Genomic DNA, 21,742 nt, shown 5'->3' on the forward strand with positions numbered 1-21,742 from the left:
AGGGGAGAGTGGCATGGGGTTAGCAGTAGACTGTCAGGGGAGAGTGGTCTGAGGTTAGTAGTAGACTGTCGGGGAGAGTGGCATGGGGTTAGTAGTAGACTGTCAGGGGAGAGTGGTCTGAGGTTAGTAGTAGACTGTCAGGGGAGAGTGGTCTGGTGTTAGTAGTAGACTGTCAGGGGAGAGTGGTCTGAGGTTAGTAGTAGATTGTCAGGGGAGAGTGTTTTGGGGTTAGTAGTAGATTGTCAGGGGAGAGTGGTCTGAGGTTAGTAGTAGATTGTCAGGGGAGAGTGGTCTGGGGTTAGCAGTAGACTGTCAGGGGAGAGTGGTCTGGGGTTAGTAGTAGACTGTCAGGGGAGAGTGGTCTGAGGTTAGTAGTAGACTGTCAGTGGACAGTGGTCTGAGGTTAGTAGTAGACTGTCAGGGGAGAGTGGTCTGGGGTTAGCAGTAGACTGTCAGGGGAGAGTGGTCTGAGGTTAGTCGTAGACTGTCAGGGGAGAGATGTCTGGGGTTAGTAGTAGACTGTCAGGGGAGAGTGGTCTGGGGTTAGTAGTAGACTGTCAGGGGAGAGTGGTCTGGGGTTATTCGTAGACTGTCGGGGGAGAGTGGTCTGAGGTTAGTAGTAGACTGTCAGGGGAGAGTGTTTTGGGTTTAGTAGTAGATTGTCAGGGGAGAGTGGTCTGGGGTTAGTAGTAGACTGTCAGGGGAGAGTGGTCTGAGGTTAGTAGTAGACTGTCAGGGGAGAGTGGTCTGAGGGTAGCAGTAGACTGTCAGGGGAGAGTGGTCTGAGGTTAGTAGTAGACTGTCAGGGGAGAATGGTCTGGGGTTAGTAGTAGACTGTCAGGGGAGAGTGGTCTGAGGTTAGTAGTAGACTGTCAGGGGAGAGTGGTCTGGGGTTAGCAGTAGACTGTCGGGGAGAGTGGTCTGGGGTTAGTAGTAGACTGTCAGGGGAGAGTGGCATGGGGTTAGTAGTAGACTGTCATGGGAGAGTGGTCTGGGGTTAGTAGGAGACTGTCAGGGGAGAGTGGTCTGAGGTTAGTAGTAGACTGTCAGGGGAGAGTGGTCTGGGGTTAGTAGTAGACTGTCAGGGGAGAGTGGCATGGGGTTAGTAGTAGACTGTCAGGGGAGAGTGGCATGGGGTTAGTAGCCGGGGTTAAACTAAAGAAGAGATATTTATATATTATCAATTAGCTGATGGAAACAGATCAATATATCAATCGTAGTAAATTGTAATTTAAGTGAAAGTGCTGAATGGTTCCTAGTGTTAAGGCATTAATGACAGCTTAACTTGTTTAATGTTTTCCAAATGCTATTCTTCAGTCAGCCCAGGTCTCTCAGTTCATGAGTTTAAATCTTGTTCTCTTGAATCTCCTGCAGTAGTTTATGGGTGTTAGACCAAACAATGTTCTGCTTTGGTCAGTAAATGACTCACACTCTTGAACCTGATAAATTATGGAACTGTACTGTACATTCAAGTTTATCAATCAAGTCAACTCAAGGCATAGTTTGACTCAAGGCACGCTCTCCCAGTTCATTTAAACAAAAGGAAGAAAGGAAAGAAGTGAAAAAGGGCTTTGTGGACATATTCAAATCCCCTCCTGTTAACATTGTGTGTACACAAGAGAAAGCTTATTTGAATTAGGGAAATCTGGCGATTCAAATGGTGACTATTGTACAATACATTGTCCCCGTAAAACCCAATCTATCAGATAAAAACCTGTTTTAGCAAGGGAAAGGAAAGAGATGAGAATCTGAAGAGAGAGAGGGAGACGAAGAGCACCTTTACTCGACTGGACGTTTTCCAATTAGGCTGTGGCTCACCAGGAGATCAGTGCTGGGGTAATCCTCATACTGGATGTGTTTCCAGTATATACGGCCTGACTATGTGATGGAGAGCCAGCCTGAAGATACAAGGCTGACAAATGAGAGTGTCATTGTGAGTGATAGAGAGAGTGTGAAATTAAAAAAGGGGGGAGATGAGATGAAACATAGCGTGAGATAAAGTGTATGTGTAAGAAGAGAATGAAGGCAAGAGGAGAGAGAGAGGTGGGTTTACTAGTATGTGACGTCAGCGCCTCGTTGGATTGAGCTCCTGTGTCCTCCTGATTTTAATCCCGGCTGATTAGGTAACAGAGAGCAAGCGCCTGTGCAACCCCTCTGGGGGAAGAGAGAGAGAGAGGGAAGTCAAGCATTTAGACTGAGGGAGGTTGTTAAAGCAGGGAAATTTTGCGCCTGGAGAGAAGAGAAAGGGGCACACTTCCCCCTCTACCCTCCCCCTCGTTCATCCTTAAGCTTTCCACTCCAGACCTCTGCGTGTGTGTGTGTGTGTCTATGGACAACGGATCGACGATGCCCACGAATGGAATTAACAAAGCCTTGAAGCTGCAGTTTGGTCTCATCAACCACGAGAGCCGTTACCTAACGGCCGAGGCCTTCGGCTTCAAGGTGAACGCCTCGGCCTCCAGCATGAAGAAGAAGCAGATCTGGACTCTGGAGCAAGAGGACCAGGACAGCCAGGTAGTGTTCCTTCGCAGCCACCTGGGCCGCTACCTGGCCTCCGACAAGGATGGTAAGGTGAGCTGCGGGGCAGAGCAGCCTGACTCGCCTGGCTGCCGCTTCCTGATCGTGGCCCAGTCGGACGGCCGCTGGGCGCTGCAGTCGGAGACATACCTGCGCTTCTTCGGAGGCTCGGCTGACTACCTGTCCTGCTTCGCCCAGGCCATCGGGGAGCCCGAGCTGTGGGCCGTCCACCTGGCCCTCCACCCGCAAGCTAGCCTGCTCAGCGTGGCGCGCAAACGCTACGCCCACCTGTTCGCCCGGGAAGGAGAGATCTCGGTGGACAGCAACATCCCCTGGGGCTCGGACTCCCTGGTCACCCTGGTCTACCTGGAAGGAAAGTACTTCCTGAAGACGTGCGACAGCCGCTTCCTCAGCAACGATGGGAAGCTGGTCAAAGAGAACACCCCCACCACCAGCTTCACCCTGGAGCTCAAGTCGGGCAAGCTGGCCTTCAAGGACTGCGATGGGAAGTACCTGACGCCCATGGGCCCAACCGGCACGCTACGCTCAGGCAGGTGCTCCAAGCCTGGCAAGGATGAGCTGTTTGATCTAGAGGAGAGCCACCCACAAGTCATTTTCCAGGCAGCCAACAAAAGATTTGTCTCCGTCAAACAAGGTAATTATCCAGCCAATGTATATATTTATTGCTATAATGCCCATTATTTAAGTGTTTTTGTATAGTCTCTACTGAGATGAAAAATGTGAACTAATTTGATGTTTGGACAATATTTTGGGTTGGAAATGTCTTGGCTGATACATTCAATATCCTCTGTGAAGGTGCACATCTAGCTGCAGAAGAATTGAAAAGAATAATGTCAGCAGAACCCCATTAGGCTCACTGTAGTGTTTCCAGGAGATTGCTATCAAATTGACCTGCTATTCTTTCCTTGGAATCCACCCAGAACTGAGGAAACTAATGTTCTACACTGATTTCTATTTTCCATTTAGTCTGGAAATGGACTAACCAGGGAGGTTCTGCCTGCTCTATTTTGAGAAAAGAAAGGGGTGGAGAAAATAGAGTAGGTAGGCCAGCTGTGAACCCATTGGGGAAAAAACAAGTGACATTCTCAGGGAGCTTTAGAATTGCTGAACTTTTGAAAGTATTTTATTTTTTGTTCGACGCTTGTAATTGCTAAAAACCTGACATTACATTAAACACACTGCTCTGAGAAGAGTAGAGTACAAATCCATTTTGTTCAGAAAATAATGTCTTATTGTACTGTGCTCAGCACGATCAACCTCCAGTGTAAATGACCTGCAAATCCACACTTGCGTTATAGTTGACGTCAAGAAATTCAAAGTAGGAAAATGTTCATGTTTGCATAATTTCCCTGTAGAGGTTGGTTGGTTCTATCACAACAAATGGCAGTCCAATATAATCCCCATTAGTTAGCTCAGTGCTGAAGCTCACTTTGTTTTTAGTTACACTCCTTAGCAATTAGATGAAAAGTTAATGCTGTTGAAAGACTCCTCACATCTCAACAATTAGAATCAGAAAATGTGTCTCGGCGCGACAGGATGATGGCATGGTCTTGTGTGCTGCTCTACTCCAGTGGAGACGGCTGAGGAGAGGACGGCTCATAGTAATGGCTGGAATGGAGTCAATGGAATGGTATCAACCACATAGAAACCACGTGTTTGATACCATTCCATTGACTCCATTCCAGACATTATTATGAGCTGTCCTCCCCTCATCGGCAGCGTAGCCTAGTGGTTAGAGTGTTGGACTCGTAACCGAAAGGTTGCAAGATTGAATCCCCGAGCTGACAAGGTACAAATCTGTCATTCTGCCCCTGAACAAGGCAGTTCCATTTAGTCTGAAACTGTTCCTAGGCTGTCATAGAAATAAGAATTTGTTCTTAATTGACTTGCCTAGTTAAATAAAGGTAAAATAAATAAAAATCAGCCTCCACTGCTCTACTCCCTTAGTGAAGCCTGTGGGTCTGTCTGTCAATAGCAGGCAGTATATTGAATTCTAATCACAGGTAGGCTCAGTTCAGTCATATTTGTCATTTTCAGAAACCATTCACTCAATTGAGTGAGCATTGAGACATATCTCAAAATACAGTAAGCATGCAGTGTAGCAGCCCACTAGGAATGCTAGCCCACATTGGGGAAGGTTCTCTACTCAACGAGAATCAGAAATATAGTCATCAATTAGGGGATCCAAAAAGATTGTCAGAGACTCTCTTCTGGAAATGTTCAGAAAGAACATTGTGAAACCATGTGACAAGTGTCAAGTACGGTACAACTGAAGGGCAGCCATGCTTGTCTCCCCCTCCTCCCTCTGCACGGTGCATATGGTCAGTCAGCCATTGGGCGCCATTACGCGTGTCATCCGGGTCATCATGGTAATGGGCTTTGTCATTTCCACTGTGTGTCCCATAGAAGAGATTAGGGAGAGTGCAGGCCGATGACTCCAGGGAGGCAGAGGGGTCCTGCTGGTGCTATCAACTAATTCCCATCAATGGGCATTTCAGTATCACAACCATTCTATTATCAAACTGAAACTACCAGATGCTTTATCTGTGGAGTGAGAGTGAGGAGAGTGAGTGGTTGTAATTGTAATGGGGGCTGAGGTTGTTTGATTGTGGCAGGTACAGGAAGTCATCTATTAGTCTGGACAGGCAGTGAAAGAGCAGTTAAAATAGGAGAACTGGTCAGACTGATCAGTAACCTACACCCATCAGTAGCTCTCGGCAGAGGCTTTCCCTGAGAGAGGACCGAAGGTGGAGAGATTGCCTCTGCTGACAGTGACATACTCAGAGACAGGCCAGCAGGCATGGAGGACAGGTTACAAAGAGACTGAAGGGACTTTGGCTGTTTCTGGTCACAGGTTTGGATGAAGTTCCAATCAACGACTAGTAAGGTGTCATTCAGTGAGGGTATCACCCTGCCACAGCTACATTCACAATGACATAACCTACAAGTACCAAGATGATTTTTTGTAGGGAGATGCATTCTTCCCTCCCTCCCCTGCACAGGCCTCCCCTGGTATGCTATGTTCTTACGATTTGGTCAAAATACGGATGATTTTACAGATCAACAAAACAAATATGAAATAGTGCAGCGGTCTAAGGCACTGCATCTCAGTGCAAGAGGCGGGCAAGAGGCTAGAGTCCCTGGTAGCCTCTTGCACAGTCCCTGGTTCGAATCCAGGGACTTTGCCTGGGGTGTATTCACTAGGAAACAGACTGAAGCAAACGGGACGAAACTGGGAGAGACTAACCTGAACTTGTCCACTAAGAAAATCTCATTTTCGTTTTGCTACACTAATGAATACACCACTGGTGTCTCCTCTCCCCCGACATTTGCTTTAGGAACGAGGCAGGCACCAGAAAGCTGCTTAGTGGGCCCTGTGGTGCAGATTTGCATTGCACCACCGAGGGAATTACAGCAGGCGAATGAGCAGGATGGGTGGAGGGGTGTGTGTATGGGATTAGGGTGGTAACAGGCTTAAGAGAAAGGTTGAGGGATATTTCTGTGGTATCTAATTTGAACTCCAGCAGACACGATCTGCTATATACAGTGCATTCGGAAAGTATTCAGTCAAAAATTCCCTGTCTTAGGTTAGTTAGGATCACCACTTTATTTTAAGAATGTGAAATGTCAGAATAATAATAAAGTGATTTATTTCAGTTTTTATTTATTTCGTCACATTCCAAGTGGGTCAGAAGTTTGCATACACTCAATTAGTATTTGGTAGCATTGCCTTTAAATTGTTTAACTTGGGTCAAACGTTTTGGGTTAGCCTTCCACAAGCTTCCCACAATAAGTTGGATGAGTTTTGGCCCATTCCTTCAGACAGAGCTGGTGTAACGGAGTCAGGTTTGTAGGCCTCCTTGCTCACACACACCTTTTCAGTTCTGCCCACAAATGATCTATATGATTGAGGTCAAGGCTTTGTGATGGCCACTCCAGTACCTTGACTTTGTTGTCCTTAAGCCCTTTTGCCACAACTTTGGAAGTATGCTTGCGACCAAGCTTGAACTTCCTGACTGATGTCTTGAGATGTTGCTTCAATATATCCACATAATTTTCCTGCCTCATGATGCCATCTATTTTGTGAAGTGCACCAGTCCCTCCTGCAGCAAAGCACTCCCACAACATGATGCTGCCACCCCCGTGCTTCACGGTTGGGATGGTGTTCTTCGGCTTGCAAGCCTCCCCCGTTTTCCTCCAAACATAACAATGGTCATTATGGCCAAATAGTTATATTTTTGTTTCATCAGACCAAAGGACATTTCTCCAAAAAGTATGATCTTTGTCCCCATGTGCAATTGCAAACCGTAGTCTGGCTTTTTTAATGGCAGTTTTGGAGCAATGGCTACTTCCTTGCTGAGTGGCCTTTCGGGTTATGTCGATATAGGACTTGTTTTACTGTGGATATAGATACTTTTGTACCTGTTTCCTCCAGCATCTTCACACGGTCCTTTGCTGTTGTTCTGGGATTGATTTGCACTTTTCGCACCAAAGTACGTTAAACTCTAAGGGGACAGAGTGCGTCTCCTTCCTGACCGGTATGACGGCTACATGGTCCCATGGTGTTTATACTTGCGTGCTATTATTTGTACAGATGAATGTTGTACCTTCAGGCGTTTGGAAATTGCTCCCAAGGATGAACCAGACTTGTGGAGGTCTGCAATTATTTTTCTGAGGTCTTGGCTGATCTTCTGATTTTCCCATGATGTCAAGCAGAGGCACTGAGTTTGAAGGTAGGCCTTGAAATACATCCACAGGTTCACCTCCAATTGACTCAAATGATGTCACTTAGCCTATCAGAAGCTTCTAAAGCCATGACATCATTTTCTGGAATTTTCCAAGCTGTTTAAAGGCAGTCAACTTAGTGTATGTAAACTTCTGACCCACTGGAATTGTGATACAGTGAATTTTAAGTGAAATAATCTGTCTGTAAACAATTCTTGGAAAAATTACTTGTGTCATGCACAAAGTAGATGTCCTAACCGACTTGCCAAAACTATAGTTTGTTAACAAGAAATTTGTGGAGTGGTTGAAAACGAGTTTTAATGACTCCAACCTAAATGTATGTAAACTTCCGTCTTCAACTGTACATTGTGAAATTCGTATGATATGTTATGATTTTATTGTGCTTTAGATCCTGGAGTGCATCTTTAATGATGTCATTGGTGCTTACTTGTTATCTATTCTGAATGCTGTGCTTTTCAAACATATTTGTATCCTCAGTCAATATCTATGCCTTTTGGATGATAGGCCATTCCCAACAGTTATTTGGTCGCATCAGGTTTCTCCAAATATATTTCCAGTCCTTCATTTGAGTATTTCTAGAACTTTTGCAGTAGCTGTGCTTCCCTACAGTACCACATGGGGGAGATAATTATATTACACAGTGATATTACACCACTATGGGTGGAGTGAGGGGTCAGTGGTGAAAAGCAAGAGCTGGATTCAGTATGTATTTTCTATCAAATACTTTGGGCTGCGCTTGATTAAGCTTAAGCAAAAGTACAAACCCTGCCCATCTGGCACTCAAGGCAGACTCAATCAAACACTCAAAGCATTTAAAAGCTTTCAAACAGATATGATTTGAACCCAGGTCTGGAAACATCTGAAGGAACTGAGGGGACACTGGCAAACACATACATACAGTGCCTTCAGAAGGTATTCACTCCCCCTGACTTTTTCCACATTTTGTTGTGTTACAGGCACAATTTAAAATTGATTATATTGAGATTTTTTGTCAGTGACCTACACACAATACCCCATAATGCCAAAGTGGAATTATGTTTTTCGAAATGTTTACAAATTAATAAAAAATTAAACGCTGAAATGTCTTGAGTCAATAAGTATTGAACCCCTTTGTCATGGCAAACCTAAATAAGTTTAGGATTAAAAATATGCTGAACAAGTCACATAACTACACTCTTGTTGCATCCTTTTTGCAACAAGGCACTAAAGTTATACTGCCAAGAAAATATGGCAATACATTTTTTGCCTGAGTACAAAAATATTTGGGGCAAATCCAATACAACACATTACGGAGTATCACTCTCCATATTTTGAAGCATATTGGTGGCTGCATCATGTTATGGGTATGCTTGTAATCGTTAAGAACGGGGGAGTTTTTCAGGATGAAAACAAACGGAATGGAGCTAAGCACAGGCAAAATCCTAGGGGAAAACCTGGCTTAGAGTGCTTTCCACCTGACACTAGGAGATGAACCCCAGTATCTCTTCTTGCACATCATCATCTGCACATATATCACTCCAGTATTAATGCTAAATTGTAGTTATTTTCACCTCTATGGCATATTTATTGCCTACCTCCCTACTCTTCTACATTTGCACACACTGTACATAGATCTTTCTATTTTTATTTTATTTTGTGTTATTGACTGTACATTTGTTGATGTGTAACTCTGTGTTGTTGTTTTTGTCGCACTGCTATGCTTTATCTTGGCCAGGTCACAGTTGTAAATGAGAACTTGTTCTCAACTGGCCTACCTGGTTAAATAAAGGTGAAATAAAAAATGTTGCACAATCCAGGTGTGGAAAGCACTTAGAGACTTACTCAGAAAGCCTCACAGCTGTAATCGATGCTTCTACAAAGAATTGACTCAGGGGTGTGAATACTTATGTAAATTAGATATTTCTGTATTTCATTTTCATTTTCAGTAAATTTTCAAAAATGTCCAAAAATATGTTTTCACTTAGCCATTATGGGGTATTGTGTGTAGATGGGTGAGAAAATGTTTAATGCATTTCAAATTCAGGCTGTAACATAACAAATTGTGGAATATGTTGAGGGATGTGAATAAGTTCTGAAGGCGCTGTACATAGGCCTACAGTACATGTGTTACCCAACATGTCATCTTGGCACCCAGAACCTAATCCCCCATGTGCACTACTTCATCTGTCACAACACAACCAGACATGTTCATTTAATCATTTTTTATCACAATGTAAGTGTCACAACTTGCGGTCACCTCGGGACACGTGTAATCTGCTGTGTGAGATAAACTGGCAGGATAAGACAGGACGTGCAAATGACAGGCTCATCCGAGCAGCGGGATACCTCGGGGCAAGGCGGTGCCAAGGTCAACTCTCACACCACCTCTCCTATGGTCGTGTTCCTTAGGGCATGCAATGCAATGTTTCATTCAGTTTTATCCCGTTTAGTGCCTAATGAACACCACCCTGGTACTCTCACCTCCAGGGACTTCCTCTTTGGTTTGCATGACGTTCAAACTTCAGGGAGATCCCAAATCAGGGGGAAATGCATGCTGTGTATAGAGGCCAGGAGTTTTTCCTGTCCAGATTACCTAATTAGAAGATAACTCTTGGTCCTAGTTTTAGGCTATACCTAGGGCCCAGAGTTTTAGGCTATATCTATGGCCCAGAGTTTTAGGCTATACCTATGGCCCAGAGTTTTGGGCTATTCCTAGGGCCCAGAGTTTTTCCTGGCCAGGTCACATAGTCAGGAAAAACTCCTGCCCCTTTTCTTGCACCAAAACCAATAACACACGATACAGCTGAACCTACAACCAATAACACACGATACAGCTGAACCCCAAACCAATAACACACAATACAGCTGAACCCACAACCAATAACACACAATACAGCTGAACCCAAAACCAATAAGACACAATACAGCTGAACCCAAAACCAATAACACACAATACAGCTGAACCCAAAACCAATAACACACGATACAGCTGAACCCAAAACCAATAACACACAATACAGCTGAACCCAAAACCAATAACAAACTATACAGCTGAACCCAAAACCAATAACACACGATACAGCTGAACCCACAACCAATAACACACAATGCAGCTGAACCCAAAACCAATAACACACTATACAGCTGAACCTACAACCAATAACACACGATACAGCTGAACCCAAAACCAATAACACACGATACAGCTGAACCCAAAACCAATAACACACGATACAGCTGAACCCAAAACCAATAACACACAATACAGCTGAACCCAAAACTAATAACACACGATACAGCTGAACCCAAAACTAATAACACACGATACAGCTGAACCTACAACCAATAACACACGATACAGCTGAACCCAAAACCAATAACACACGATACAGCTGAACCCAAAACCAATAACACACGATACAGCTGAACCAAAAACTAATAACAAACTATACAGCTGAACCCACAACCAATAACAAACTATACAGCTGAACCCACAACCAATAACACACTATACAGCTGAACCCACAACCAATAACACACGATACAGCTGAACCCAAAACCAATAACACATGATACAGCTGAACCCAAAACCAATAACAAACTATACAGCTGAACCCAAAACCTATAAAATATTATACAGCTCAACCCAAAACCAATAACACATGATGCAGCTGAACTCAAAACCAATAACACACTATACAGCTGAACCCTAAACCTATAAAATATTATACAGCTGAACGCTATAGTGATCCAGCCTGGTCTCAGAGCAAAAAGTATTATACAAGTGCATTTGGAAAGTATTCATAACCCTTTACTTTTTCCACATTTTATTATGTTACAACCTTATTACAACCAGTGGGGCTCCCGAGTGGTGCAGCCGTCTAAGGCACTGCATCTCAGTGCTAGAGGTGTCACTACAGACACTGGTTTGATTCCAGGCTGTATCACAACCAGCCATGATTGGGAGTCCCATAGGGCGGCGCACAATTGGCCCAACATTGTCCGGTTTAGGGTTTGGCCTGGGGTAGGCCGTCATTGTAAATAAGAATTTGTTCTTAACTGACTTGCCTAGTTAAATAAAGGTTAAATAAAAAATTTAAAAAACATTTCCTAAATGGATTAAATAAATAAAAATCCTCATCAATCTACACACAATAACCCATAATGGCAAGTGGAAACAGGTTTTTAGACATTTTGCAAATGTTTGAAACAACAATATTTGACACCTTATTTACTTAAGTTTTCAGAGCCTTTGCTATGATCCTCAAAATTGAGCTCAGGTGCATCCTGTTACCATTCATCACCCGTGAGATGTTTCTACAACTTGTTTGGAGTCCACCTGTGATAAATTCAACTGATTGGACATGATTTGGAAAGGCACACACCCGCCTATATAAGGTCCCACAGTTGACAGTGCATATCAGAGCAAAAACCAAGCCATGTCAAAGGAATTGTCCATAGAGCTCCAAGACAGGATTGTGTTGAGGCACAGATCTGGGGAAGGGCACCAAAAAATGTCTGCAGCATTGAAGGTCCCCAAGGACACAGTGGCCTCCATCATTCTTAAATGGAAGGAGTTTGGAACCACAAAGACTCTTCCTAGAGCTGGCCGCCTGGCCAAACTGAACAATCATGGGAGAAGGGCCTCGGTCATTGAGCTCCAGAGTTCCTCTGTGGAGATGGGAGAACCTTCCAGAAGGACAACCATCTTTGCAACACTCCACCAATCAGGCCTTTGTGGTAGCCACTCCTCAGTAAAAGGCACATGACAGCCCGCTTGGAGTTTGCCAAAAGGCACCTGAACTCTTTGCCCTGAATATCAAGCGTCACATCTGGAGGAAACCTTGCAAATCCCTAAAGTGAAGCATGGTGGTGGTAGCATCATGCTGTGGGGATGTTTTTCAGCGGCAGGGGTTGGGAGACTATTCAGGGTTGAGGGAAATATGAACAAAGCAAGGTACAGAAAGATCCTTCATTAAAAACCTGCTCCATAGCGCTCAGGATGTCAGACTGGGGTGAAGGTTCACCTTCCAACAGGACCACAACCCTAAGCACACAGCCAAGACAGCGCAGGAGTGGCTTCGGGACAAGTCTCTGACTGTCTTTGAGTGGCCCAGCCAGAGCCCGGACTTGAACTCGATCGAACATCTCTGGAGATACCTGAAAATAGCTGTGCAGCGACGCCTCAAATCCATCCTAACAGAGCTTGAGAGGATCTGCAAAGAAGAATGGGACAAACTCCCAAAATACAGGTTGGCCAAGCTTGTAGCGTCATACCCAAGAAGACTCAAGGCTGTAATCTCTGCCAAAGGTGCTTCAACAAAGTACTGAATAAAGGGTCTGAATACTTATGCAAATGCACTGTATTTGACTAAAATCTGTGCCACTCCATTTAGTATGATATGTTGCTTTACATTAGGTTACATTACATTGGCCCATGTAAATCCGATACACTCATATTAGTATCATATGATACGTTTGTGGTGACAGTAGGTTACTTAAGGCAAAAACGAAAGGAGGGTGATTGGTTGGGGTGGATGGGTGGGTGTATTACACCAACATCTAGCAACCCAAATGTTGTGTGTTTGAATCTTATCACAGACAACTTTAGCATTTTAGCTAATTAGCAACTTTGCAACTACTTACAACATTTTAGTTACTTTGTAACTACTTAGCATGTTAACTAACCATAACCCTTAACCCTATAACCCAACTCCTAACCCTAATATCATACTACAGCAGTTGAAGATAATATATCATACTGTACTAAACGGGTTAAAGCAAACTGGTGCGATCAAGACGTAGGATACTATACGTCCTACAATTCATATTATGTTATATTGTATGGCCGCTATTACATTGTAGGCCAATGTAAAGTAACATATCACTCTAAATGGAACGGCTCGGATTTTGGTCAAATTTAATACGTTTTCGTCTGAGACAAGGTTGCAGTGGCTATGCCTCGGTAATTCACATTCAGATTGTTGGTGCAGTGTGTTTATGTCCTCATAATTTTTTATTTAGGTACTGTGTGTGTTTTATGAGCTCACAGTCCTGGAGTAGCGGTGTTTGCATACTGTAATATCCTCCCTGTTCACAACATGATGGTATACTTGCAGAGTTACACACCGAGAAGCCCAGGACTATTATACTGTTTGACATGAGACGTTGGCAATGTTCTGTCCTGACAGTCCTGCACTAAAAAGGAGCAGAGTGCACTTATGAGTGGAAGGACTAAAAAGATGTGGGCTTGTATCAAGGGAGGAAATGTGGATGATTAGAAGGAGCTCATATTTGGAGTTGGATGATACAGAAGTGCAAGAGATAAATTTTTTTTTTAAAAACCATTAAAATCACAAAATGAAAAGGATCATAAATCTGTTGACTTTGTGTGTGAACCTACCCTGTTTTTTCTGATCCTTTATATCCTATCTATGTCGGTGGAGGTCGGTGCCCTACTCCTTTAAAAAGAGAGAGATATACTCCAGAATAGTCAGCTTTCAGAGAAGCTCTATAAGGAAGAACTCATCATCCTAAATGAATAGGATGTCTAAAGCTTCGGCCTACAAGACATGAACCAGCGTACCTACCCGTAACCACACAGCCCATTTAGACAAGGCCAGGGATATAAGAATAGCACTGTCTTCTGACCAGGTTTTGTGCTGTGAGTCCCTGAGCTGTGTAACACTAGAGGAGAAGAGACGAGAGACAGACAGTTCTTTAATGAGCTGTCACATCACTGCTGTGTCCATGGTTCTCCTACAAATCACCTTTGAGTGTAAATGGCTTGTGAGAAGAGCTTGTAATCATCGTCATTGTAATGCCCTTCGACTCCGAGCCATGGCATTCTATTCTCAACTGTCTTTTTCTCTTTTATTTCCCCTTTGTTGTTGTCTCGGTATAATGGATCAATAAAGTTTTATTTGTTGTCTCTGTATAATGGAGCAATGAAGTTTTGTTGTTGTCTCTGTATAATGGATAAATAAAGTTTTGTTGTCTCTGTATAATGGAGCAATGAAGTTTTGTTGTTGTCTCTGTATAATGGATAAATAAAGTTTTGTTGTCTCTGTATAATGGATCAATAAAGTTTGTTGTGTTGTATCATTATAGGTGTGAGCATCTCAGCCAACCAGGATGTGGAGACAGACATGGAGACCTTCCAGATGGAGATTGATAAGGAGAGCAAGAAGTGCATGTTTAGGACCAACGGCGGTAACTACTGGACACTGGTCTCCCACGGAGGGATCCAGTCCACAGCCACGGAGGTGTAAGTAGATCTATTTTATACTCACTAGTTTGTCATGAGAATGCACACCACAGAGTTGGCAACAGACGGCTTCCCAATTCATTCTTTTGGACATTCTTGCTAACATGCTAACATTATCTGTTGGACATTCAGATGTTGTTTTGCCAGAACAAGCACACCTGATTGAACTTGTCAACGAATAAACCAAATGAATTTAATCTTATTGAGCTTGTTCTGGAATAGAACAAATATGTGCCACAGTTTAGGGTGCCTGAAGAACGGATAGGGAAACACCTCTACTAAAACAGATCTGCTACCAGAGGATATGAACAGTTTTATGTAATGTCGCATATGAGCGCATAAATCAAAACACTTTGGTTTAAACAATTATACTAGATTTAAACAACCTTCCATTAAATTATTTTCAACTTAACCCCCCCTCTTTTCATTCTTCTCTTTCATCCCCTTATCCGGACAACCACAGGGAGGCCAACACAATGTTTGACATTGAGTGGCTCGGCCGCAGTGTAGCACTGAAGGCAAGCAATGGGAAGTACGTGTGCACCAAAAAGAATGGGCAGCTTTCAGCCATCAGCGATTCCGTAGGTAAGTGCTTCGAGATCCAAATCTCTGATGTGATTCAGTTAGCATAGAGATCACGTTGAATGTGTCACATGGAATGTGCTCAACACGACTGAGGGACGAATGAGCACGTCATGTGTAAAGAGAATTGGCATGTGATCAGAGGACAAAAGAGAAGAAGAATAGAAGATCAATGGTGATCAAAGGACAGGGATGGACTGGGACCAGACATCAGCCCAGGAATTTCTCACATTGGCCCATTTTTTTCCCTTTAGGGCCCCATTACAAAAAAGGACTTAGGAAAATTGCAATTGGCTCAGAACAAGGCAGGACGGCTGGACCTTGGATGTACACAGAGCTAATTTTAATAATATGCATGTCAATCTCTCCTGGCTCAAAGTGGAGGAGAGATTGATGTCATCACTACTTTTATTTATGAGAGGTATTGACATGTTGAATGCACCGAGCTGTCTGTCTAAACTACTGGCACACAGCTCGGACACCCATGCATACCCCACAAGACATGGCACAAGAGGACTCTTCACAGTCCCCAAGTTCAGAACAGGCTATGGGAGGCAAACAGTACTACATAGAGCCATGACTGCATGGAACTCTATTCCACATCAAGTAACTGACGCAAGCAGTAAAATTAGATTTCAAAAACAGATTAAAAAACACCTTATGGAACAGCGGGGACTGTGAAGCAACACAAACATTGGCACAGACACACACACGCACACACACGATAACATACGCACTATACATACACATGGATTTAGTACTGTAGATATGTGGTAGTGGTGGAGTAGGGGCCTGAGGGCACACAATGTCTTGTGAAATCTGTGAATGTATTGTAATGTTTTAAAATTGTATAAACTGCCTTAGTTTTGCTGGACCCCAGGAAGAGGAGCTGCTGCTTTGGCAGCAGCTAATGGGGATCCATAATAAATACAAATAAAAAATACTAGCTCAAAAAATATAATTCTGACAGGTCCACTGGGCTAAAATCCAGAGTCCCATCTGGCATTTGGCCCTACTGCCCTATGGCCTTACTGCCCTATGTCCTTACCGCCCTATGTCCGCCCTATGTCTCTACCCCTTTGTCTCTACCGCCCTATGTCTGCTCTATAGCCCTATGTTTCTGCTGCCCTTCGTCCCACCCGCCCTACAGTGAGGGGAAAAAGTATTTGATCCCCTGCTGATTTTGTACTTTTGCCCACTGACAAAGAAATGATCAGTCTATAATTTTAATGGTAGGTTTATTTGAACAGTGAGAGACAGAATAACAACAAAAATCCAGAAAAACGCATGACAAAAATGTTATGAATTGATTTGAATTTTAATGAGGGAAATAAGTATTTGACCCCCTCTCAATCAGAAAGATTTCTGTCTCCCAGGTGTCTTTTATACAGGTAACGAGCTGAGATTAGGAGCACACTTAAAGGGAATGCTCCTAATCTCCGTTTGTTACCTGTATAAAAGACACCTGTCCACAGAAGCAATCAGTCAATCAGATTCCAAACTCTCCACCATGGCCAAGACCAAAGAGCTCTCCAAGGATGTCAGGGACAAGATTGTAGACCTACACAAGGCTGGAATGGGCTACAAGACCATCACCAAGCAGCTTGGTAAGAAGGTGACAACAGTTGGTGCGATTATTCGCAAATGGAAAAAACACAAAAGAACTGTCAATCTCCCTCGGCCTGGGGCTCCATGCAAGATCTCACCTCGTGGAGTTGCAATGATCATGAGAACGGTGAGGAATCAGCCCAGAACTACACTGGAGGATCTTGTCAATGATCTCAAGGCAGCTGGGACCATAGTCACCAAGAAAACAATTGGTAACACACTACGCCGTGAAGGACTGAAATCCTGCAGCGCCCGCAAGGTCCCCCTGCTCAAGAAAGCACATATACATGCCCGTCTGAAGTTTGCCAATGAACATCTGAATGATTCAGAGGACAACTGAGTGAAAGTGTTGTGGTCAGATGAGACCAAAATGGAGCTCTTTGGCATCAACTCAACTCGCCGTGTTTGAAGGAGGAGGAATGCTGCCTATGACCCCAAGAACACCATCCCCACCATCAGACATGGAGGTGGAAACATTATGCTTTGGGGGTGTGTTTCTGCTAAGGGGATAGGACAACTTCACCGCATCAATGGGACAATGGACAGGGCCATGTACCGTCAAATCTTGGGTGAGAACCTCCTTCCCTCAGCCAGGGCATTGAAAATGGGTCGTGGATGGGTATTCCAGCATGACAATGACCCAAAACACACCGCCAAGGCAACAAAGGAGTGGCTCAAGAAGAAGGACATTAAGGTCCTGGAGTGGCCTAGCCAGTCTCCAGACCTTAAACCCATAGAAAATCTGTGGAGGGAGCTGAAGGTTCGAGTTGCCAAACCTCAGCCTCGAAACCTTAATGACTTGGAGAAGATCTGCAAAGAAGAGTGGGACAAAATCCCTCCTGAGATGTGTGCAAACCTGGTGGCCAACTACAAGAAACGTCTGACCTCTGTGATTGCCAACAAGGGTTTTGCCACCAAGTACTAAGTCATGTTTTGCAGAGGGGTCAAATACTTATTTCCCTCATTAAAATGCAAATCAATTTATAACATTTTTGACATGTGTTTTTCTGGATTTTTTTGTTGTTATTCTGTCTCTCACTGTTCAAATAAACCTACCATTAAAATTATAGACTGATCATTTCTTTGTCAGTGCAAATGTACAAAATCAGCAGGGGATCAAATACTTTTTTTCCCTCACTGTATGTCTCTACCGCCCTATGTCTCTACCACCCCATGTCTCTACCCCTTTATGTCTCTACCGCCCTATGTCTCTACCCCTTTATATCTCTACCGCCCTATGTCCGCTCTATAGCCCTATGTCCCACCCGCCCTATGTCCCACCCGCCCTATGGCTCTACCGCCCTACCCCTTTTTCTCTACCCTCTATATCCGCCCTATAGCCCTATGTCCGCCCTATAGCCCTATGTTTCTACCACCCTATGTCTCTACCGCCCTATGGCCCTACCGCCCTATGTCCCTACCGTACTATGGCCATACCGTACTATGGCCAGTCCGTTTCTGTCAAAAGAATGTGTTATTAAAGCCTAACCTGGCCGTGACCCCACTGTCAGGGGGAGTTGGGGTATGCAAAAACCTAATTTCCCACTGGGCAAAAAACGGCTGAATCAACGTTGTTTGCATTTCATTTCAACAAACAAATTCATGGTGATGACGTTGAATCATCATGGAAAACTGATTGGATTTGCAAAAAGTCATCAACGTAAATGTATTTTGTCATTTTTTTCTCAACTTTTAAACTAAATTCAATGTCATGGTGACATTTTTTGTTGATTTCAAGTTGAATTCATGTTAGTCAACCAAATGTAAATCAAAAATAGATGTTGAACTGACGTCTGTGCCCAGTGGGTTCCAATTCACACATGCGTATTAACACACTTGTAGATGTGTGAAATAGGACAAATATAAGCACCCACCAAATTATTATTAATTTTGTCATTATTATTTCTTGTTATTATTATTATTATTTATTATTATTATTGTCCTTATGATAGTTATTATTATTGTCATTATTATGTATTATTATTGTTATTATTTTATTATTGTTATTTTATTGTCATTATTGTTATTGTCATTATTAATTTTATTGTCATTATTATTATTGTCATTATTGTTATTCTACCTTCCTGTCGTTGTGTTGCAGGTGATGATGAGCTCTTCCTGATGAAGCTTATTAATCGGCCCATGTTGATCCTGCGAGGGGAGAATGGTTTTGTGTGTCATCACAAGAGCTCCAACACGCTGGATGCCAACCGATCCGTCTATGACATCTTCTCACTGCTCTTCAGCGATGGCGCCTACCACATAAAAAGTCAGTGTGTGTGTGTGTGTGCTTGCATGGATGCATGTTTGCAATTGTGTGCATGTCTACATGTACCATGTATGTGTAAATGTTCTATCTGCATGTGTTCTACTGTCTTAGAGTAAAATGCGGCATAGTTCTATCAGTATTATTGTGTTCTACTGTCTTAGAGTAAAAGGTGGTATAGTGCTATCAGTATTACTACAAAGTACACCAAACCAAGTATGTCACTCTTTATCTCTAACTAACAATAACGTTGTCCACTCAGGCGTGGGTGGAAAGTTCTGGTATGTCTCCTGCAGCGGCCTGGTGTGCTCAGACGGAGACAAGCCTGAGGACTTCTTCCTGGAGTTCCTGGAGCACGGGCGGGTGGGCATCAAGGGCAAGAACGGCAAGTACCTGCGCGGGGACAGCGGCACGCTGAAAGGCGACGCTGCAACCGTGGACCCCTCCTGTCTCTGGGAGTACTAACCTGACGCGACCTCCGACGACCCCTGAAGCCCGTGGAGGGGTGGAGGGAGAAGGAGAGAGGGAGGACCTGGTTCCCACCTGGGTTCACAGCTTAACCAACAACGATACAGTACACAGACTGACTCGGGAACATTTTCACTACTCTCTTTTCTACTTTAGCTGCAAAGGAGAGGCCGCTCCCACTTCTTTGTTTTGGCAAAAAGTGAAAATGTATAGAAAGTTATTTCTTTGTGTTTATTTTATTATATTTTATTTGTTTTCCAAAAAAAGCATTGGTTACCTAAATGTAGTTTTTTTCCAAGTGACATTGCCAACATCAACAACAGCGAATACTTAATGAAATCTATTAATTTTGGTCACTCACACAGCCTATACAAAAAAACATCTGATATTGTATACCGGTACTTAAATTATTATCTGGATGCCTGAATAAAGGCAGCTTTTCACGTCAATATGTCTTTGTTGTGATGTTTACTGTTGTCTTTAACAACAGTGTATCAGTACAATGATTGCCCAACACTGCTCCCAAACATACTCACTGCTTCCAAAGAGGACATGAATCAGCTTCCAAAATGCCCAAATTAATGGTGTAGAATACCAGACCCAGAGTAGCCCAAATGGCCCTGTTTGAGTAGCCCAAATGGCCCTGTTTGAGTAGCCCAGAGTAGTCCAAATGGCCCTGTTTGAGTAGCCCAGAGTAGTCCAAATGGCCCTGTTCGAGTAGCCCAAATGGCCCTGTTCGAGTAGCCCAGAGTAGCCCAAATGGCCCTGTTGGAATCATCTTACAATGCAATACGATCCTTCTTCCCTTCCTTGAAGTAATCACTGATTTGACATGACTGATGTAAGCAACCATGCATGTCAGATCAGTGATTACTTGGAGGATGTATTTAAAGAGTAGTCTAGCAGGGCCAATGTCTGGTCCCGCTACAGATTATATAGCTAATTTGAATTAATTATAACAAAGACAGGAAAACATCAGTTGTCCACTATGTGGGAGCATTCAGTAGTATCACAGTACTAGAAAGTTGTAAGATATCAACATGAGGGAAAAGCAAGAGATCAACATTGTTTGCGAGGGGAGCGTACTATAAGGGCCATTTGAAATGTTCTAATCCCGTCAAATTCAACTCTGGACCTCGAAGCCAGTTCCACTGCATTTTTTTCATTGTTCGCCTCTAATCAGGGACTGATTTAGACCTGGGACACCAGGTTTGTGCAATGAATTATCAGGTAGAACAGAAAAGCAGCAGGCTCCGGACCTCGTAGGGTTAGAGTTGACTACACCTGTTCTAACCCTTTCTGACTCTATGTGTGGGTAACTGTATGGGCTGTACTCTATCATGTCAGTCTACAAGTCTGCAGTCACAAGACGATAAAACTAGCGGGAAAAACTGTGTTTCAGGGAATCCGTTTGACCAAGGCAAAGCACAAAATCATAATTATTTAGGATGCTATTTAGATCAGTGATTCTGGCAGACTGACTGCAATGTTGTTAAACTCAAACACGCACGACATTATCAAGTGCTGCTCTGATTTCCTGCCTTGGGACTTTAAAAAAATATTTCATGGTGCACCCATTGAGTTGCAAAGAGGGCCCACCCCCATTTGCCGTTTTACCATCTGTGACAGCATGGATAGCGCCACTGAGGGCTATCTCCATTTTAAAGTGGTCAATTTCTTCTTCTACAAGTGTATCGGTGGTGCGTAGACAAACTGAAAAGGTGCATACCACCTACTAAAGTGCAGTGTGTGTCACGCCCTGACCATAGAGAGCCCTTGGTTCTCTATGGTGTAATATGCCAGGGTGTGACTAGGGGGTGATCTAGTATGTCTATTTCTATGTTGGTGCTAATATGGTTCCCAATTAGAGGCAGCTGTTTATCATTGCCTCTGAGTGGGGAACATATTTATGTACCTGTGTTTTGTGGGATATTGATTGATTGTTTTGTGTTTGTGCATGTGCACCACGTAGTCATGTTTCGGTGTTCGTTTATTGATTTATTTGCTTTTGCTTAAAGTTTCACTTTGTAATAAATATGTGGAACTCAACATCCGCTGCGCCTTGGTCCGCTCATTTCCAAGACCGTGACCGAATATCCCACCAAACCAGGACCAAGCAGCGTGTTCACCAGGTAAAGGAGTTTTGGACATGGGAAGAAGTGATGGGTGGATGCGAAACCCTTCCTTGGCGGCAGATGGAAGGTAATAATGGAGGACAGCGACGACGCCAGGGTTCACGGCCACAGAAAGTCCAAGGACAACCCCAAGATTTTTTTCGGGGGGGGCAC

At 43.6% G+C, this 21,742-nt stretch overlaps 1 protein-coding gene across 1 annotated transcript; it reads left to right on the forward strand.

The window, feature by feature from the left end:
• The first annotated feature begins 1,913 nt into the window (after nucleotides 1-1,913).
• Nucleotides 1,914-21,731, forward strand: LOC106606202 (fascin-2). Its single transcript, XM_045719825.2, has 5 exons — nucleotides 1,914-3,172; nucleotides 14,374-14,530; nucleotides 14,994-15,115; nucleotides 18,822-18,989; nucleotides 19,249-21,731. The coding sequence occupies exons 1-5, from the start codon at nucleotides 2,329-2,331 to the stop codon at nucleotides 19,449-19,451; spliced, it is 1,494 nt and encodes a 497-aa protein (XP_045575781.2). The 5' UTR covers nucleotides 1,914-2,328; the 3' UTR covers nucleotides 19,452-21,731.
• The last annotated feature ends 11 nt before the right edge of the window (nucleotides 21,732-21,742 follow it).

Source organism: Salmo salar, chromosome 06, assembly GCF_965601325.2.
Source record: "Salmo salar chromosome 06, fSalSal1, whole genome shotgun sequence".
NCBI classification, from domain to species: Eukaryota; Metazoa; Chordata; class Actinopteri; order Salmoniformes; family Salmonidae; genus Salmo; species Salmo salar.